The 22,710-nt window shown below is 38.4% G+C and overlaps 1 protein-coding gene across 6 annotated transcripts in view; it reads left to right on the top strand.

Annotated features, from left to right (window-relative positions):
* LOC105227040 (rho GTPase-activating protein 100F) overlaps positions 1-22,710 on the top strand; it is a 101,011-nt gene that overhangs the window by 3,403 nt on the left and 74,898 nt on the right. For all 6 annotated transcript variants that reach the window (XM_049450389.1, XM_049450393.1, XM_049450388.1 and 3 more), the window contains exon 2: positions 12,818-13,304. In XM_049450389.1, coding sequence (XP_049306346.1) covers positions 13,218-13,304 — 87 coding nt within the window. In that variant the 5' untranslated portion in view covers positions 12,818-13,217. The remainder of the gene's footprint in view (positions 1-12,817; positions 13,305-22,710) is intronic.

Below are 22,710 nucleotides of genomic sequence, written 5' to 3'. Positions count from 1 at the left end.
GACAGTTTGCTGACAGTTTTCTTCGATTGCAGGGGCGTGGTGCATCATGAGTTCTTGCCACAGGGAAGAACGGTCAATAAGGAATATTACCTGCAAGTTATGCGCAATTTGCGCGAAGCAATCCGCCAGAAACGCTCGGATTTGTGGAAGAACAAAAATTGGCTTTTGCACCACGATAACGCCCCTGCTCACAAACCGTTGGCACAAGTTATAATATCTAATGGGGATTACTTTGAAGGGGATATGATATTCATGAATAAATAAATAATTTTTGAAAAAACACAAAATTCGCGATACTTTTTGAACACACCTCGTAATCTTCATTAACATCTAACATCTGCCATATAAAAAGGTAGACTACTTCAATTCAGCTACTAACTATTTCTTTACTTGAATTTATGTTGAGTTTACACTATTATGGTTTTATTATTCTTCCGAAAAACTGCCTTTTTGGATTGCTATACTCATCTACTGTTTCCTAAACATTCAAGACAATATCTAAGTGGTTGTTGATCGGAAGGATTAACGAACGTTTTTATCAATTTGAAGTGATACAGTAGAATATTTGTAAAAACATGGTAGGAGCTCAAATATAGAAAGTAAAATTCAGGATCCGTTCTATATAAAGTGCTTAAGGAGTTATATACAGTTAGAAAGCGAAAAAAGCGAATTTTCAAGATTTGTTTCTGAGAAAAATTTTAAATTTATTATATCTTTTATTTAAGACTTTATTATAAAATTTATTTGGAAAGAAGCTAAAGCTGATCTCCGTGAGCTCTTCTCAAAAAAGACATTTTACGGTGACCACTATATCTCTGAACTGATTCCTTTTAGGATTTATGTTTCACCTTCTCACTTTAGCTTGCCTTCAAACGTATGTTCTTTAGCTACCCAGAAGATACTTGACTAAGAGCGAAAGTCGTCAGCTGCTTGAGGCATATAAGAATCATAAAAGATCGTTTCTGGCCACTCCCAAGTGAATGGCAATCAGAGAACTTTCCTCACTTGCGTGAACTTCCACACACGACTCCATCTTCCTAACGTAATGTTAAATCTAGTAAATAGGGAATAAGCAAAATACAATTTTTTGACAAAATGGTGTTTTCTACAAAAATTTGATTTTTTACCAAAATTTCGCACTTAAATTGTTTATAAAAAAAATACTTATGGGTGAGAAAAAATCTTCGTTTAATTACTACAAAATATATTTGAGAAGCTCGTGTTATTATTTGAAACTAATCGGTTTAGGCGTTTTAGAGTAATGTTAGTCACCGACTTTGAAAACACCATTTTGAGAAAAACGCGTTTAAAAATTGGCCTTGTACTTTCAAGCACTCTGAAACGTCTTTTCAAATGTGCATGTAACTTCGAAAATATTCACCGGAACGATATGCAATTTTCTGTGCATATTCTTAAGTATACATATGTATTAATATTCTTAATGTAGAAAATAAAATAAAATAATTTTTTGAAAATTCTTACTGTATATGTATAGCCCTTTAATATTGAACACTATTATTGTCAAAGATCTTGAAGTTGTGGGTCAAAAGAAAATTATTTAGCAAAATTTATGACAAATACAGAGGGATTGAACACAACATAGTAATCCTTTAAGTGAAGTCTTAGAACTTTACGGTTATATTTTTTCCCAATTAGTGAGGAGTTAGCCCTTCACTTACTAGAAAGGCAGTATGAATTACTGCTAGGAATATTTTTGAATTGCTGTCAAATTTATATGACTTTATAAATACATAGTTTTCTGCGCGTACATTTTCGGAATTTTCAAGTATGAAATCTATGTACATCAGAATCAGAAATATGTAGAGGTCCGCATAATCGAAAACTTCGCAATCCCTGCACTTTTTACAAACCACTTTTTAATAGCAAGCAAAGCCAACTCACAGCTTAAACAAATCCTTCACACAATGTAAAGTAGAAATTAATATAATATTTGTATGCAAATGCGTGTGTTTGTATGTCTGAACAAATGTTTATAGATTCGCTTCATTTGTTCAGTTTCCAATTGTTTGACTAACAAATCCAAAAATGAAAAAAAAACACTCTTTTTACCCTATTCCTTTTCACAAACTGTACGCTTAGACGTTGGCGTATTTTATTTAATATTTATTTGTGAGCTTTTCTATTTCATTTCCATGTATTTATAGATTACATACACATGTGTGTGCGTATGTGTGTGCGCATATGTGTGAAACTTGGAATTTTGTGTGCCAATGTTGTCGCCATTCTCGCTGTTGTTTTCTTACTTACACTGTTGTTGTTTTTGGTCGTTTTTTGATACTTTTTTTGACTCATGTTTTTGTTGTTGTTTTTTCTTTCCAACATTTATGTCGTACGTTCGCAAGCCCAGGAAAGGAGGTGGCGGTGTCGACTTGTTTTATCACTGGAGTGAGCCGAGCTGTCAATGTGAAAGTTAATATGAACGGTACTAGCGTATATGTGTGTGTGTGTGTAATAGTTAGTGTGTTGGTGAGCCGTTTGTTTGCTGCGCTGGTGTAGGTCCGTGCATGGGTGGGGGCCTGGGTGGCCGGTGAACGATGCGTGCTGCAAGAAGTTAGGGGGTTGATAAGCTAGCTAACGGCATATTTGTGGAATATCTACTAACTGTTAACACATATGCGTACACACACACACATATGTACATGCGTTTACAGAGTTATCACCATACGAGCGAATGTGAATTAGAGGGGTGAACTCATCAGCGCAACACAAATAACAAAAACAAAGAAATTAGCAATAAACTTTTAATCAACATTTAAAACAAATAACACAAAGCGTCGAATAACACAAATAGACGAAAGCGTGTTTGAGTGAGTTTTTAGTTGTTGCAAGCGCAGTAAAAAGGGGCATGTAGTGCAATGTTTCGTCACAAATCGATCGATTACCTTTTCCGTGAATGTATGGATTTTTACACATTTTTTTACATTTGTACTCACACACTATTCCATTGGATAGCTCCAGTTTGCCGCCTTGTATCCGGTATAATTTTGGCTGTTCAGCGTAGCACACTGAGAAAGAGAGCGGGAGAGTGAGAGATATAAAAGAGCCCGATAAAGTTAATTCGCTCGTGGCACAATTTTTCACTGACTCTGCAGAAGGGATGCCAAGTCAGGCAAAGATAAATCTACTGACATTGTATCTTTTGAAGGTACTACTGACCAACATATTTCTTTCGTATTCAGCTAACTCTTCATAAAATAAAAACGACGGGCTGCATATTATTTCAATATTAAATAAATAAATAAATTTTAAATATTATTATTATTATTTTTTCAGTAATCATACTGCCTTTTATTACCACACAAAAAATATTATATACAAACAATTCTATAAATTACAATATTTTTCAAATATTTCTGTTCTGCTTGGCATCTCTGCCGATAAGTTTGACTGCATACTCTCATAGTAAGTGTCCGAGTTCACAAATGAGAGCATGTGTCGCTGCAAGAATTTCAAAGTTCTCCCATCAGGGGTTGCAATCGCGTTGGCTGCAAGAAAGTTCACCAACAGTAAACTGAAGTGCGTTTTGTTTTTGTTGCTCTGGCCATTGATGAACTATGTATTTATGTATTTATGTATTTGTGCGAGTATGTTGTTGAAATTTTTGTGTAAGCACGTAGTAAAATATAGTATTGCCAACTTGCGTTAGTTATACTCCATTGTTTAAGGGTAAAATCGCAGCAGTGTTCTAAGGGCTCTAAGATATGAGTTCTTCCATATGAATTGTATTGAACCCCTAATAATTTTCGTTAAATTCGTAAACTTTCGTATCACTATTAATTTTTTTAACCATTTTAATCCATTATTGAGAAGGTTCCTTGTCTTAGAATGTTTAATTTTTGTCCTTATGGGGGTCTTCCTATAAGTTATAAGTTTATTATCATTTATTAACATACATATATTTCGACAGTATAAATATATACAATATAAATATATGTACTACCGTTCTCACTTCAGTCTGGTCTACGTAACCAGAATTCTGCCGCTACAACAACAGTATAAATATAAGTATATACATACATACATCTTAAGCTGAAATCGTTGTGTTGAACATGATATACAGTTCGAGGCGAGGGTAACCCCGAAAAAATGAGCCCACACTTCCATCACGTTTTCGTCTGATTTGCTTATTAGAAACAAAAGAAAAGGCTTTCTAATTTGTAAGCCTAAATGTACCCATTGGACTATTATATACTAAAAATTGGACTTTTGGTAATCATTTGAAAATTTTTGATACAAACTTTATTATGTTATAAGAAAATATTTTGGAAATTTTTGTATGCTGAGTGTACCCTATAATTGTCTAGTTATTCATCAATTCATTATCAATTCATTATCAAACAATAAAACCAAAAAAATATTTATTCGAACTATAAAAAATGCATAATATAACGGCTTATCAAAAGTAAAGGTACATTTTTTAAAAACATTTTTTAAATTTCTCGAATTTTAGGAAAAATATTACAAATCAACAATTTCCATTTTTCGGTGGTTCCTAGTATTGAGAGGTATCTAAGAAGATTTGTTTTAAGAAAAATGCTTTTAAAGTTTATGGGAAGTTTTCCAAGCATTTCTCAGCAAAAGTCTTTGCCATAAATCAGTGCATAAAGATAAACCATCAACGCAAATATCGTAATGAACGTATGCCTGGTCACAAAGGTATAGTGGGAACGAACTGGCTGATGAGCTCACCCGCTCCGCAGCATCCACTAACATGGTAGAACCTGAACTCTTCACTGTTCCTCCCCATTATCTTCAATAAGATGCTCCGCAAGGAAGAAGGAGTTGGCATCAACAACATGGCTGCGGCATGTCAAGTTGCTAGTGAGGGGGGAGGACAGCAAGTTTAAATATGCAATCAACTGGACTACTGATCCCATTTTACACTGGCCACTGCATGCTGAAGAAGCACTTACACAACATGGGCCTAACTTTTTGTGCGAATTGCCGGTTTTGCGACATCAAGCCTGAGACTCCAGACCACCTGCTAATTCACTGCACAGCAGTGTGCAGACGCAGGTCAAAGACCCTTGGATCCATATTTCCAAATTGGGGTCACATTGCTTCGCTAGCACCCAGTAAAATATTTGAGTTTATCACTAAGCTGGGGCTAGGTGAGTCTTTGTGATTTTGGAGAGAGCACAATAGACCTAAGGTTCCTCGTTTATCAATCAATCAATCTAGACTATCGAAATATGTATGAAAGCAATTATCGATTCTTTCAAATCTCTAGACTAAACGGCCCCTACTAAAGGAGGTGTTCAAAAGATGGCACTAGTTGCTTTGCTAAATTACAAGCAAAAGAATACTAGGTAATAGTTCGAATAACTCCTTAGCAAAACCTAAATATATATTACAAAAACGGCTATTATAAAATCGTATAAATATTCTGCTCGGTTGAATTATGATTTCTACGAAGTACAGTATGGATTAGAGTATGGAAAGAGTTTTCCACAAAAATTGAAACTAAATATGTTCGAATGCAAGATATGTGTTTTAGGGTTTAACAAGAGATTTTCGAATGAATGTCTGAGGTTTGGAAAACTTTAAGCAGCATTTAATAGAACAGTTTTCCAATGATGGAAACTGTAAAATCCTGAAAATTTTGTGATAGTTCCTAGTTTAGTATCACTTGCCACTTTTTCTCAATATGCTTTTCAATCAGATCTGAGACAACTGAAAATATGGTTCTGAACATGGTGAATATTAATTTGATTTGAATTTTTTTTAGTGATTTAAAATAAAACACGAGAGTCCTCACTATATACATATGTATATGCAGGAACTCATTAAAAAGTCAATAGAATTGCTACATACTTCCTCTAGGAAGTGTGGGGGCTTCAATTTTTTTCCTCGCACATTGCAATTGTTGTAACAGCTTCCTTTAAAGTGGTGCTGGCGGTGCTGCTGGTGGGTGCTCATTACTGATTTGCACAAACGTTGCGTCGACCAAAGCATTGGCCCTGCGCTGGCGCAATCAAAAGGCAGTGGCCGTAGAATAAATCTTGTTGGCAGCGCAGCATAATGCCGTTGGCCGAATACTCGTTGCTTGCATTGTATGCGAATGTGTCACAAGTTCATTGGAATGCATCAGGCGAGCGACATACGAATTTCATGCCACATATCACATGTCGCATGGCGCTTTCATAGTTCATAGCCGGCTTGTGGCTGTTGGCTGCTGTGATTTCACCGACTTGTTTGTCCGTGCCAATAAACGCGCTGAAACACACGTGCGTGTGTGTGTGAGTTCATGGCTTCGTGTGTTCATATTCCAATGCGTGTGTGTGTGTGTGTGCGAAAATGTGTGCTTTCTGGCAAATGATTTGGCCGCATTACGCTGATGCTCTCATGCATGCACTGCGTTGTTGTTGTTATTGTCACGCAACTCCTCATCAGCAGACGCGTCTTGCGCGCAGTTGTAGTTCCCGCAAGATTGCAGCAACAAGATGTCATGTTTCTATCAACGATCGACCGAAATGTGTGTCCCTGCATGCGACTATCTGTCGGTTCTTATGTTGCAAGCCTTTTTTTGTACTTCTGTAAGTGCTTTGTTTTCTTCTGGTGTTTTGTAGAAGTGTTTAGCCAGATTTTTGCCGCTGTAGCTGTTGCTCGCAGTTACCGTTATATATAAATTTAGTAATTCAGTCATATGTATGTGTGAGTATATGAGAGCCTGCCACAAAATTTGGCAAATTGCCAAACAAATCAAGCCCTTGCACACACACTGCACTGGCGCTGGTCCTGCCTGCCATTAGTGCATCCATGTCTGCGCCCTTGTTGCTGCTCTGCCAGGCTGTGCTCCGGCAGATCTAGGTCTTTTGGCGTTGTTATCCTAGTAGGACTTAATTAAAAGTGTTTTTTGTTTTTTGCTTATTTTTTGTTGTTGTGTTTTTTTTGTACAGGTATTAACGCCCGGCTCATAGCGAAATTGTCGGCATTTAACTAGACTGTGGGTAGTAAAAATATTAGTTTGGCCATGTGGAAAGTGGATGTTATGAATTTAAACACTCAAAGAAATGATTTTTCTGCCTTGAGTACCTAAAAATATGTAATTATTTTAAGTAATTTTCATTTAAGCATAAATTAAGGCTCAGTTTAAAAGCAAAAGTTTATAATAAAAGGGTTGATGATAGAACATTAAATGCCAAACTTCAATAAAGCGGTACATGTATGGGTTTACCAAACTGTAATTGCCTCGAGATTAACATCTCTGGTGTGAAATATGTATTGATCAATTCAGTTTTCTGTAGTTTGGAGGTTTTTCATAGCGTAGTATATTCCTTTTAGAAATTTTAGCTAGCTGGGCGGCAAAGTGGTTAACGAAGCTTTTATTATTATAAAGGTCTTTATTAATGTAAGGTCTAGTAAAAAGAAGTCCATTATTTTTCCATTAAGGGAGTCATCCAGTGTAATGACCGTTTTGTAAGGTTTTTTTTCGAAATTTCGAAAGTCAGAAGGTATAGAAGATTTCATTCCTATTGAGAACAAGGTCCTCTTGAGGCGAATTTTTCACGAACAAAGTCATTCGCTAGAGACAGGTGCAAGTAATAACCAATTGTTGACACTCCGGACAAAGAGGTCAATACATAATAATCTCTCAACCAATCTAGAAGCGAGTCACAATCGATGGACAGGCGTTGTCTGGCTGAAATAAGCTCCAATCGCTGATAGTATTGTCAGGTTCAAATTAAGAGTCTGACCTTATTCCTGGTCAATTTTGGCGTATATATATATATATATTTTCCCGTAGTTCCTAGGTGGAACATAGGGCCTCAATAAACAAATTATAATTCATTTTATTTACAGCTATAAATTTAATTTCGCTCCAAGAATAACCACTTCTTTGTGCTTCTGCTTCGACTTCCCGTCTCCAGGTGTTGGCTGGTCTTCCACGCCTTCGGCTTCCTTGCGGATTCCAATCTAGCGCTGTTCTGCTAATGTCGTCGTGAGGTTTACGCAGAGTGTGGCCGATCCATTTCCATTTACGACGTCGAATTTCGATGTGGACCGGTAGCTGTTTGGTTACGGTCCAGAGGTTAGCATTGCTAATAACGTTAGGCCAGAATAACCGCAAAATTTTTCGAAGACATCGATTAAAAAAGGATTGCAGCAGTTGTAAACCGTTCGCTGCAATATTCCACGTCTCGCAGCCATATAATGTACTTTATCCAACATACGTCAATTTTGGCGTAGCCCCCTTTTATGCCGGCTCAGTGGAATTCAGCCACGACCATTTCACTTGACGTTGTCCTAAGTGAATAACTTTGCATTCCCAGTAATCATTTGCATTACAAATTAATGAGTTTTATCGCTTTGCAGCAGTGATTCATAGATGGAAATTTTCTCTTTGAGTTTTTTTGCGTTAATTCGTTTGATACCCATTCGTCATACTAAATTTCATTCAGAGGCATCTATCTGATAGGTCGGGGTCTTTGTGTGCGGGGCGGCACAAGAATTGGATGCATGTTAATGCAGAATACCCGATGTACTCGGACCTTAGGAATCTGGCTGGTATGGTAATTAGCTGGACTGATAGACTTTAAAATGTTAGAGGTAAGATCTCCACTAATCGGAACGCCGAGCGACACTAAGTTTGCGCGTGAATAGTTAGGCGGCGAAGACGTTTAACTGGGTAGCCACTTATGTGAATGGTGCGTGCGTTTAATGTGCATTAGGGGTTCAACTCCTGGTCACCAGTCCACTAGTCCAGAGCAGTATGGAAGCTCAAGTTGTAGTAGTTTCGGCTGATAGTTCTGACCGAACACATAATTCTGGTACTACGGCGAGCAGAAGCCCTTGAAGTTCACCATAACCTGCTCATGCGGAGTGGCTCTTCGGAGAGTATCGTGGTGATTGTGGTTAAAACCCGATTGCGATAAGATCTGACACTTTGTCAGTTGGGTGTGGGGATGTATCGTATCCGGATGCCGGACCCAAAGTATGGCAGAGATTTAGACAGACCTTGTAACCTATAAAGGCAGTTAGTGCATACATTCCATGCTGCCAATCGGTACTGGAAAATGCCTTGCATTTTTAGGCGCAGATCATTAATTTGATCTGCTCTGTCTTTGAGCGCCGTGGGGTAGAGCTGTCATTAACAGGTACCCTCGTTAAGCACACCGGATGTTGTACGTAAATAGTTTCAAATGATTTTTTGTGTCAAGTTTAGCTTCTACGCTATTAAATTAGTGCTTACATGATAGCCGCGTTTGACGATTTCCATTATTTTATCGATATTTTTGATAATTTTCCTTCCAGAGAGAGGATCATCTTTGGAACCGGAATTATCATAATGAAATCGACGAAACCATCAGGACGGGTTTCATGTTTTCAGCTACCCGGCTTTCGTTTTGGGCTTTGGCGAAGAAAAAATCGTTGACGCGTGCTCAAACAATGTTGAGTGAAGCAATCACAAATCGGGCTGAGGACCCCTTTTAACTAGCATAAAGTTACTTGGTTTCAAATTAAACTGAATTTATATGTAATAAAGGGTATCCCAAAATAGAGATTGGAATTAGATACAGGGTGTCTCAAAATTTACGCAAGGTTTAAATTCGACGTCATTTATGTAACGTAGTAATGGCAACGCTTAAAAATCAGATGGGCAGCTAACAGTTTAGCCTTAGTAAAAATGGAGTGTTACAGGATAGAGTCATTATTGGACAATATTTTAAAAATAATGAAAGTTTGGAAATTTTCATACAAAATATGGTCGGAATAGTGCTTCTCCTTCGTCAGCTGAAATAAGATTTCGAAATGGCTGCAAATCTTGCAAAAAGTTGCGGTAGTTTTGGAACACACTGTATATTTGTAGTAATGACCTGGAGTTAAGTAGACGTAAAACAAAAAAAAAGCATCAAATTAGGAACACATTTCAAAGTTATTTGCTAAACACAGGGTCTAAATCGAAACCGATTTTTGTCTGAATCTATAAATCCGGAAAAAACTAGGTGTAAAAAAAATAAGTCGAAAGTATTTAACTTTATTTGACTTTAACTGACTATTTTTTTGCCAAGAGTTTCTCAAAAGAAATTAAATACTTAAAGTCTTTATTAAGTACTTAAAGCTAATTACTGTGACTTCAAAACATTCACTTTAGTATACTTGATGAATCAGTCGGAAAACTAATAATGCACAGTACTTTAAAAATAACCAAACTGAATTGTAAACATTTTTCATAAACTCACCCACACATGCTTATCTACGGCCATAAACTAATAAAAGCGCCACTCATCGGCTGTAATGCCGTTGGCCTGTGGCAGTCGTGCTCAATGAATGGCGAAGGTGCCGCCAGCAAGGCGTTGTTTCAATTTTACTGCACACTTTTAGGCGTTTAAATTGAATTCAAGCGGCGTGTTTGCCACGAGCTCACATGCACACGCAGCCAAGCTGAGAATGAAGTGAATGCATTGAGGCGCACACACACATACTCGCGTACACATGTTTATAGGTAATTTGTATATACACTGGGTGAAGCTTTCAACGACGCACACACACATACAGTCGTGCAAACAAGCATATACGATGCCATTGTTGCACTGACGGCAATATTTCTTCTTTCTCTTGGCTCAATAGGCAAGCGAGCGCACAGTTTTAGTAGCCATTAAAGCTGCGCTTGCATTATGTCGCTATGAAGTTAAGTTCGTTTCCTCCGCGTCACCCAAAGCTGCAGCGGCGCACTCCACCTCTACCCCTCTGCGGAGTTAGTCGTCCATAATGCACGCATACACGACGCATGCCAAGCGGAAATGCTGGCTGGCCTGCGCCAAGTATGCGACTACAGCGGTAGCGGCGCAAGAGGTGGCGCATATGTATGTGTGGCAAGCGTGTGTGTGTGCCGACTGGAAAGGGTTGATTGAGTCGCCGTTGGCTTGCGACCGCTTCGAGGTATTGTAAGCATTATGGGCGACTGAAATACCACTGAATATTAGGCCAAACAAAGAGTAGAGCATGTTGCTTGTATATGCATATGTATAAACATTAGGGTGTGTATGTGTGTGTGTGCGTGTATCCGGCATGCCTTGCCGGCGAGTGGTTTCGTTGCATTGCCAAACATAAATTAATTTTCCTCTGCCCGACGCGTCGTCAGTCAGCCAATGAGCAAGTGTAGCAGCGTTGCAGCGAGCCAGCAAGTCGCCTGCCAAGAGTCAGTGTTGCCACCTCACCTGCTGCCGCGCCTTTGCTGTCATGTTTTCGCTGTTTAACGACATGTTAGTTTTTGCACATTAAACCGTAAAAGTCGAAGGAGTCTAACCATTTAAAAGAACATTTTATTGACTCATTATTCATGTAGCAGTTCTTTCCAGCCGAGCGAATTCCTTTATTGTGGTCTCGTTTTATGAGTTCACCGTTATGCGGCGGGCATTATGGGCCGCCAAGAAAAGATTTTAATGAAATGTTAGGAGGAAATCTAAAAAATGCTTTGCTTGCCACACATAACTAGCACAGTTCGGGATTGGAAATAAAAAGGCCTTGCTAAAAAGGTTATAAAGCCACGCTTTAAGAATAACTAAAACTGCAGTTTATTTTGATGTTGAACTTTAAAGAAAAAAAAATGTGGAAGCCAATTTCCTCAGTTGCATCTTTGCATGCTTTTTTCTTGCGGCACACACATGCTCACACATTTGCATTCTATTTTTTTGTAGACATGTAAATTCTTCGCCAAGATGCGCGTGCTGTGCTCTTCGTGTGTGAGGATACTTCTTGGTCTAAATGCTGTCAGCGTGGTGTGACACATGTCGGATTAGTTGTTGGCGCAGGATAACATGCTCATCATGTCAGGCGGCTCAAATTTCCTTCTCGCTGTAACAAAATTAATGACAAGAATATGACAGTTGATGCTTTTAAAATGGCTGCTACTCAAGAAGTTGGACGACTCTTAGAGCTTGTGTTTGCGCCATGAAAGCGAGACGTTCATTGATATGCAGAATATGTGTCAGTCTTTCTAATATTTCTTTCATTTGAGTGAGAAACTGATAGTTGTTTTGGGCAAATACTTAGAAGCAGCCAATTTATCAATGTTCTCTTCTAATCGACTCTCTGCTGGTTCGTCGAGTAGTTTTATTAAAAAGAAGAAGAAATCTGCCTTGCTGACAAATTATAAGTTAAAAGGAATAAGCAGTCCCCGACGATGAGCGGCAGGAGTGGAGGATGCGGTATAAAAACTAGCAGATCCTTCTCATAGAAATACATGTCGGCATGATAAAGAAAAACCCAAGCGCGAAGGACCCACAATGGGAAGCTTTCTGCTCAGGGTTTTTTACCATGTTAGGTGCGATTGATATAACAACCTGACCGGTATACAAAGCGGCGCACTGGGAATCCCTGGAAGTCTCGAGAGCGATGTCTCTGCTGGTTAGATAGAAAGGGTGATGTGAGCTTGCTCTGCTGAGGTGTCAGCCGCGTTGTGTATCAGTAAACAGTCACTTCGGTCCTTGGTCAAGGAATGTGCCTTGGACGTAGGAGTAGTAGCCTGCGTTCCACGAGCGACCACCGGTCCATCAGTGCTTTCCAGGATTGGTAAAGTGAAGGGAAGGTCTCAAAGAACTTGGGTATGAGTCGTTCTCCAATTTTGTTGTTGTTGTAGTATCATAAAATCTTACCCAGCTGATTTTGGTTTTAGGCCTTATGCTACATTATTTGGACTATATTGACACGATTGTCAGGAATGGGAGTCTATTTTCGTACAGCATTACTTTCTTCCATTGCACGTATTTATTATTAATATTAAAATAATCTTTTTTTACACATTCATGCATTTTTTAAAAAAAAATTCTTCTCTTCACATTTTTCTTCGTAGATCCTGCACAATTTTAGACATAATAAATGTGAAAACCCAGACCTCGTGAGCAATAATAAAACATCAACGAAGCATACGTATAGTTATTTAAACGTCGCACCAAAATACCGTTATAAATTTACAAAGCATCCGACATGAAACTACATAAAAGCAGTTATTTCATGCGAATGAAATGAATCATTCAAGCGCGAGAATCCACAGCAGCACTTGGTCCCGTTCACATGGTGGTCGTTTATGCATCGCAATTTCCAGCCGCTACGAAATTGTCACGTGTTTTATTGTGACCAATGGTGGATGCCACAATTGAGGCGTTATCTCGCACATCGTAATGCAACATTGGAGTGGAATTGCCAAAACGTGCAATAGATACGTTGTGTCGCCACGCCCCCACTACCACTAGATGCAGTGGAAGAAGAAGTTTACTCGATTGAAAGCAGCTACAGGAAATTCGCGTGCGCGAAGAATGCTTTGTTGTGGACGAAGAAAGGTGAGTGACAAAGATTTTCAGTATAATATTGAATGTTTTTTGAAAGCTGTTGAAATAATTCCTTGTATTTGACTTTGGAAAGGGTGCGTATAATTGGCGTGAAAGTGTTTTTGAAAGCCTCTTACTCTGGTGGGCCAATGAGCCATGCTTATAGTAAATAAACATTTTTAGTCCTGACCGACACCAGATGGAGTTCAGTTACTAGGTCCATGAGGAGTTGTCATCTTTTAGGATGCCCGCGCTTGACGTGAATTTTAACAGACTCTGTGGCCTCAATATCGATACCTTCTCCAGTGTATCAAACCGTAGGAACCCTAAGTATCTCGTGCAGTGTTGTCTTTGCACAAGAGATGCTCCATTGTTGTGCTGGTGCCTTGCTCTAGACATTTCCATTTTTTAGATCTGTTAACTCCATTCTGCGGGCCTGCGTCAGACAGTATCCAGTTAGTATTCCGATCATATTCCTATCGAGTACCAATAGAAATGCTGTGTACTTCCGATCTAACCTTTTATACATGAGTTTTGCAGCTCGTTCTATCGGGTTTTGACTTTCCTTGCCATGATTCTGTCTTCGTCGTCGTATAGATAATGCATCGGTTTCGAAATGTTGACCACAGTTTTGAATGTTAGCCGTACACCATTCTTGGCAACTTCGTCTACTATTTCACTTTACTTTCCACTGCTACCCTGCTTCCCAACACACTTCTGGCCGATATGCGATACGAGGTTACTGCCTTGATTGCTGCTTGGCTTTCTACGAAGACTACTCTAGAATTGCCTGCAGGTGCATTGCAGGCTAGCTCTGTGGCTTTCGCAATAGTAATGATCTTATCTGGAAATATACTGCAGTGGTCCGCCAACTCAAAATGCTGCCATATGTCTAATTGTGGGCAGTATATCCCCACACCAACTCCATCTTCCATTTTCGAGCCATCCGTATAAATGTTTAGAGTGTTGCGCGCAGCTAACATACCGTTAAGCCAACCATCTTTTTTTATGTTTACTTTGAACCATCTCTAGTTGAAAAGAGAGATCATCTAGTCGTTGTTTGCCAAACCGCCATTACCCATCGAGCTATGCCTGAAGGTTCTATATGTAAATTCTCCTACAGCCGGTATTCGTCCCACCGATTTTGCTGCTAATTTTTGAGCGAAGAGGTTTATAGGTGGTAGGTTTAGTACCAGTTCAAGAGCCGCTGCTCGAGTTGTTCTTAAAACTCCCGTTATACATAGCACAGCGAGCCTCTAAACCCTTTTCATTGGCTTCCTGTAAGTGGATTTCCATACGTTTGGTCATTTAACACACTACTGCACCGTAGAGAAGCATTGGTCTTACGATAGTTGTGTAGCACCAGTGCATGAGATAGCGAGAGTATCTGCCTACACGCATTTCTTTTCTCACTATTTCTATTTCCATATTGTGCTTTTACAGCAGTTTGCTATCCAATACTACCCTTAGATACTTCTAGAATCCTTTCTTAATAGGGATTCTAAACCGGAAGGATCAACGCGAATACATCCTATAAGGGATGGTTTTCTAGTAAGATCGTATACACTCATTGTAATACCATCAGAATTTCTTCATCAAGTATGTAGGTTATCAATTGTTGTTTTGGAGATGTCTTATATTACAAGTATATGAATGGAATCATCTGCCCTATTGTTGTTCGTCTATTATAAAAAATAAGTTTTAGTATAATGCTTATGAGTTCCGTGCGTGTATTTTAAACCGATAAACATTTAAAAAAATACGTGAAACGAAAAGGTTTTACCGTCCATTGGAACTACTTCCATGTTATTGCCTTGCAAATGACAAAAAATATTGGAAATTGTCATTAAATTTTGTAAAATATTTTGAATTAGTTCAAATTGACCAATTGTATGGCATTTAACATACTGGTACATATCCTCATATTTATTACATACAAACTCACATTCCAGTAATTGGCATTTTATGATAGTCATGTGTTCTCATTTTCGGAATAACTCTTAATCATACATATGTATGTATGAGAATGCATGCGAGCAAAAGCATTCCTGCAGGAATTGAAATACTTCAAGTATAGGCAGAAAGGCCAGTGAATTTCTTTCTTAGTTAACGAAAGTTCTATAAGTTCGTGCCGAGACCCAAAAGAAAATTTTCCGGTGCTCAAGCTACATTTAGTACCCGATTTTCTATCTTTTACTTTATAAAAAAAATGTTTGGGGTTTCTTTTTCGAATTTGGTTCACGATAAATGTAGAACAGTATTCAGCGTCTGATTCAATTCAAATCTATTTGAAATATCTTTGCGGTCCTAAATCCTTTTTTGTCCTGTTAATCAAATTAGTAAAACCAGTACCCTCATGACTGTTGCTAATTTAGATATTCACTGTTAATTTATAAAAAATTATGTTGCGTGACTTGAATGTGTTCCTACAGGGTAGCTGTAAAATGCAACTATGTATTTGGGATAGAATGGTCAAGCAAAGGAGCAGATGCAAATAGCTCGTAGCTACATACTATGTAAATATATTTTGTTGTGCGTGTGGCTCGGCATGTGTGTGACCAAAATTAGCAGAAATATGAAGCTCCAAATTATTATGAGTCCCCCAAACCCCTTTGTACGGTATGTGCCTGTGCACAAGCAAAGGTATTTAAGAATTTGGCACTTGGCCAGTTAGTCGGTTGCCAAATTATTTGGGTATTGTATTGCATTAATAAGTATTAATAACATAGTAAGCGTACTAGGGAGATATTTCCAAAGACTTGTGTGAAAAGCATGTGAGAAGAATGTTGTGTGAACTGAAATTTTCCAGATTTTACAGAAATTTAACTTATTTGTTACCATTACATAAACATATATACTCGTATAAGTGTTTATAATGTTTTATAATGTTTGCTATGCGCTCAATGATGAGTGTTCCAACACCGTTGGACAAGCCATTTTTAGAAAACTATTTACTTTTTCATGAACAATTATATTATTCTCTTAAAGGCATGCCAAGAAGTTTTGAGACCTAATTGTCATTTTTAACATTTTTGCTTTAAGTTCAGAAACCGAAGTTTCTGAAAGTCTTTCAAAAAGTGTGTTGTGGAAGAAAAATGCTAAGTTTTTTTAACCACAAAAGAGTTGCTGTCAGGTGTCTCTTATCGATCGATTCAATAATTTTGATTAATGCTTTAGCTATGAGCGTATCAACACTAGACCCGCATCAAAAGATCTGCAGCTTTTTCCAAAACATCTTCAAATTGAGATCGGAAAAGATGTATTTAACAACGTACCTGAGAACCGTACACACATTAAACACATTCATACTGGTGACGAGACGTAGGCATATCGAAACTGTTCAACAATCTAGCGAAGGGCGCTCCAAAAATTATCCTTAATCAAAAGATCTACGTCAAAGTCGCTAGAAAATCTAGGTGATGCTAATCGGTGGTTTCGATAACAGTGGTGTGATTCACTTTGAATTCGTTCTACAAGTTCAACAGGTCAAAACCGAATCATACTTGGCATTTTGAGGCGTCTACGTGATTGCACAGCTATCGTGTTTCCCCACATTTTGGTTCTTCTTCTTCTTTAATGGCATAACTGAGTTTACAACAGCGCGCCAGTCATATTTCTTTTTCGCTTGCTAGGTGCATTTCCAACTGGTCTTTTCAACAGAGTCTTCTGCCTTCTCCGGCGCGTACTGCTTCGAATACTCTCAGAAGTATTTTCATGAAATGCCTCATCCATTCGCTAAGCTTAGCTTAGCCGCTGTCTCTTACTTCGCTGAATGCCAATGTTGTCCAATATCTCGAACATATCTTCGTTCCATCGACTGCAGTATTCGTCGTTGCCAATGCGCAAAGGACCATAAATCTGTAGAACCTTTCTCTCGAAAACTCGTAACGCCGACTCATGTTGTCATCGTCCATGCCTTTGCACCATATAGCAGGACGGAGATGATGAGTGACTTGTACAGTTTGGTTTTTGTACGTCGAGAGAGGAATTTACTTCTCAATTGCCTACTCTGCCCGAATTAGCACCTGTTGGCAAGAGTTATTCTGCGCTGATTTCGAGACAGACAATGTTGTTGCTGTTAATATTGGTTTTCAGATAGACGAAATTATATATGACTTCGAAATTATGACTGCCAGTGACGTGTGCGATGACTGTTTGTTTGATGACACGAGATATTTCGCCTTTTCCTCGTTCTTTATCCAATCAAATGAAAACAGAACTAACCGCGCTGTTATTGAGGCCAATGATTTGGTTCCATTTGGTTCTTTTCTGGTTTCGAAACTGAAAAATGCGTTTCAATGTATGCCCCAAGAGTCCATTAGAGCCATTAAAAGTCATTCGCTGAAAGCACTGGGGTGGCCAACCGGGGCTTATGACAAGTGAAATTGAGTTAAGCGTTGGCATGTTTGCATGGAGCTTAAAAGAAGCTTATTTTAATGGCAACATAAAGATTTGTGTTTTTTATCATTTTTTTTTTCTGAAATAGAAATGTAGATTTTTGGTTTTCGTAGAACTTTTTTCAGTGACTGTGAGTCAGACAAAGCGAGCTTAAAACACACACGAAAATTTCTAGTTAGTATCATGTAAAAATGCTTACTTGAAACAACAGTATTTCTTTATTGTACAATATATTTGCACAGTATATAAAATTCGATTTGAAACCCGTTTGAATATTTTTCTTATCGGCCAGGCACTCTATTGCATTTATGAGTTTGTGTAAATAGTGCACAATGAAGCAATGCGAACCAACTCCGTTATTGGTTGTTTTGGTTTGGTAGCTCGGGAATTGTGGTGCCGTCCACCGGAGAGGCTTGGCAACACAAAAGCATACAACCAACACTAACCCATAATCTATACTGCCAATACATATACATATAATATATACTTGCGTAGGCAGCGGATTTGTTCTCTGCATGCTATGCGAGCCGCTGCCCTTTATACATTCGCAGTGGATTCATCTGAGAAGGGTGCCACGTGCCATTGTGTTTGATCGGAACATATACATATGTAAGTAGTACATGCATGAGTCGCATGTGCACACTTTGTGGCCATAAATTTAGATTTTCTCTTGAATATCAATAAGCCATAATTGCAGGATTTTGACTTATGGGCTGGTAGTGAATGCAGAAACGCCTATATGGAAGAGGGGTTGCCTTACATTTTATAATGATTTTCCTGCGTGGATTTTCCTAGGGTCAACGAGAGTTAGTATATCTCAATTGCATGCTGAAGGCCTAAACTTGGAATCAAAACACAAAAAAAAATCAGTAAGCCTTCACTGAAAATTATGACTTTTCGCTTCCAGAAATGTTTTAGGTCTGCACTCAATTATGCAGCTGGCAGAAATTATTACAAAAGAACACACCCTGCACAATCAAAATCGCTGCGTGTGTAAATAATAAAACTTTGTTTACAATTTTACTTTGCCGCATTTTTTATTGCATTCGCCTTTGCTTTTCAGTTAATAAAACTGCCTTTCCAAACTGAATTGTCCACAAATAACGACAACAATATAAATCCACGCGCGCAAACAAGTGCCTACAAAGTATGCAAGAAGCCGCCTCCCGCCTCCCACCTCACTGCCATACTGTTTGCGCTCTCTTTGTCGGGGGGTAGGGAGTGCTGTCGGCTGCGCATCGTGAGTAAACAAAATTGAATTTGCAATGTTATAAACTGAGTTCGAGGCAAAATTAATTTGTTTATAAAAGTTTTACACTCAAATTCAAGTTGCTGCGAAATTGCGATAGAGCAGCAGGCAGCTCGTCGTCGCTTTCATTCGTTTTGAGCTTTTTTGGCGCGTAGTGCACGGTTGAAAAACAAAAACAGCACGTTTAGCTGCATTTCTTGGAATCAGAAATCTGCGAAGCCAGCAAGTTATGGTTTGACTCAGAGCAGTATTGAGTTTTAAAATGAAATTCGATGCTCACACTTCTTTTGAAAATAGAGAATACAAGTTAAAAGCTGGGGACTTGTTCTGTTTCTGTGAAATGACATCTGTTGACTACTTGACGACATACAAATTCAAAATAATGTAGATTGCGACAAAAAGGCACCCGGAAATTGTAAATAAACGCAAATGTAATATTTAATTATTCGTCAATATTTAGTTTTGTCGCCTTCAAAGTAATCCTCATCAGACGTAATACACTTAGGTCAACGATTTTTCCAGTCCTCGAAACACTATTCATAAGCACTTCTCGAGATGGTCTTCAACTCCTTCAGTGAATTTTGTTTTATCTTATCGATCGACTGAAAATTGGTTCTACGGAGCGGCAATTTCAGTTTGGGAAACAAGAAAAACTCACACGAAGTCAAATCAGATGAATACGGTGGTTGAATGATGGAATTCATTCCGTTTTTGGTTTTATATTCGGTCATCGTGAAGAATTCATGAATTGTTTTCCACAAATGCCGTCGTTTTCGACGGATGTTCTTACGCAAACGCCTCAATATGGCCAAATTAAACTTCTTATTGACCGTCTACCCTTTCGTGATACATTCATGATGCACCAAACCACGAATATCGAAAATAACCAAGGCATCACCTTGATTTTTGAGCGGCTTTGACGTGTTTTATTGATTTCGGCTAATTTTTTTTCCTCCATTCCGGTGATTGTTGACTTGTTTGCTCATAAACTCATGTCTTATCGGCTGTTACAATGTTCTCCATGAATGTGGGATCGAAATTCGCACGATCAGTCTTAGACATGAGAGATCTGTTTGCGGTAGTCTTTGTGAAAAAATTTTAGTTTATCGGGTCGAGAAAGAACGTGTTTCATACCCAAAATATCCAATAAAATCCTTCGGATCATCATTCAGATATAGAGCTCTTTTGCCTCCTATCTAACACTTCCCTGACGATTTCATGTACTATATACTTCACTTTTTTTAATATTTTCGTAGGTTGAAGAGGTCGAAAGTCTTCCAGAACAGCATTAAATACCTTTTACTACTTGTAGGCTTGTGTTTTCGATAAAAATGAATCATCGTAACTCTTTTCCAATAATCGCAACGATTGTGCACACGAAATTTGGTTAAAAATACAAAATTTGAGACAATTTCTTTGTTCCATATTTTTATGTGGGCCTCTCAAATGAACGAATTTATCATCTGCGAGATAAATATTTGAATACTAAAATATAAATATAAAATACCATCTGATCAAATTTGACCCGGACTGACAAAAAGCTACATTTTCACCTATTTTAATACAAATATTTATTATTGTCTTCAAAATAGGCTCCTTTTGAGACAATAGAATCATGCCAAAGCTGATTTTAATTTCCCATATATTAGCTATAAGCCAAGGCTGGTCCTTCAATATCTTCAGCGCTTCCGCTTCGCCGCATTTTTGAAGCGATATTCACTGGAATGTTGGAACGTTTCTACGTGATATTCATAAACCCAAGTCTCATCACTAATGGTGTCGGTGTCGTTTTTGCAAAGTATTCGGGTCTTTTGGTCCGAGTCTAACATTGATAAGCTTTATACCCGAAACATTAAACCAAATTCTTTGTGTTATGTGCAGCACTGGTTTGGTAACCTCTATTCGACTACCAAACTCAGTTACCAACTTTCAAGCGAAAGTATGTACTAGGTATAGAAAAGACCGGTGGTGCTCTATTGAATAATTATAAGGCTTCTTCTCACCCACAACTCCATCGTCGGTATACGGGCAGAGAATGATTCGCCAGAGTTTGGCTTGGCGACTACATGATCCAAGAGATCCGGTATGAAGTTAAAGTGTTTGAAGATATCCAAGTGTTCAGCTACGTGTTCTTTAAAGAACCCAGATTTTTTTTAGTCTGATAGCAACTTTCACAGCCACACACCTTCCGACGATGCCACCAGACACTATATCCAAGATGGCGTTAAGTGCCTTGGTTGGATTGGACCACAAATTCTGATGAGCGCCGCCGGTTGAACGCTCTTGAGTTTCTTTGCAAGATAAAGGCTTAATAGAACTTTATGAGTTTGACTATGGTGTCGTAGAATAGAGGACCACTTTCGGTGAGAGACCTTACCATTTGCCAATGACAATGGCAATCCATGTCTTTTTGCTCTCTTTTCGGTATTCGGCTCCCATGAAAGCTTTCTATCCAGGCATACTGGTCTTAAAAGTTATTTATTGTGAGATGGGGCGTTGATCTCTACAGCTGTTGGATTTAAAAGAAAATTGACATATCAATTTCTTTCAGTACTACGTGTATGAAAGGAACAACTACCAATTTTAATACAGTGATTGGTGGTAAGGACAATGTAGAACGTGGTGTTGATCGTTGAACTCGTCAGTAGCAAATAAATCGCCATAGCGATTTATAAATGTTGAAAAGAAAGCACCACTACAAAAATTGTGCTTGTAGATAAAACCAGAAATTAGTAAGAATAAATATATGTATCTTATTTAGTATGTTTTTTTATTTTTTTATATTTCCTCTCATGGTGTAATATAACTCTTAAAACACACAACTGGTATAGTATATCGTGCTGCGGGTGGCGTTACATCAACTTGAAAGTCTCGCATCGCTTTTATGGACAGCATCGGCAACATGTTGAGGTGCAACACTTTGGCCGAGGTGAGAGAGCGTGTGAATTCGAGTACATCGCCATTATCGTGTGAACTTTAAATTATCAAAATTTCACAAATTTCGCAAACTTTGCCCATTTAGTGTGCGTCTGTCCTTTCGGAGGAGTGCTTGTGCGTTTCGACACTTGGCCTCGTTTGTATAATGAAATTCGAGGTGCCAGCATTGCTGCTAGTTGTTGGAGCTTTGTCGTAATTATCAGTAATAAACGGCACTAATTCCCTCACACCTGCTCCATTGTGCCATTTGCCATTTGTCGGCTGTCGTCTTTCACATTCGCTTACCGCACTTACCGCGCCTTCCGCTGTCCGATTCATATTGCCACGACTTATGAATAGTTTTTAAATAATATTTTACGTAACTGAAGTTTTGTTTTATTTTTGGTATTTTTTTTTGGTTATTCTTGTTTTCGTAAACCCAAAACTGCTTGCATAACTTTTTCCTTTTCTTGGTGCCCTTCAGTTCGTTCGGTTGTAATCACTACGTTTACCACGAGGGTAGTTCGATAAGACCTTCTGTGTCTTTTTAATGAACTTTTCTGAAATTGGTCGAATTTTTGATGAATTCATATTTGGAATGTGGTGAATTCTCTATGGTAACAATTCTTTACAACATCATATGTGTTACATTTTTACATTACAAAGTCTCACCTCTTCTTTTTCTTTAGTGGCGTCAGTCGTTCTTCTTTTTCGCTGTTCGGTGCCAATTGCAGATTCCAAGTGTAGCTAAGTCCTTTTCCACACGGTCTTTCCAGCGGAGTGGAGGTCTTCCTCTTCCTCTGCTTCCCTCGGCGAGTACTGTTTCAAATACTTTCAGAGCTGGAGGATTCCCAT

The sequence above is a fragment of the Bactrocera dorsalis genome, chromosome 2 (assembly GCF_023373825.1).
Source record: "Bactrocera dorsalis isolate Fly_Bdor chromosome 2, ASM2337382v1, whole genome shotgun sequence".
Lineage (NCBI taxonomy): Eukaryota > Metazoa > Arthropoda > Insecta > Diptera > Tephritidae > Bactrocera > Bactrocera dorsalis.
Note: the sequence above shows the minus strand (reverse complement) of the source record. Positions and strands in the feature narration are given on the sequence as shown.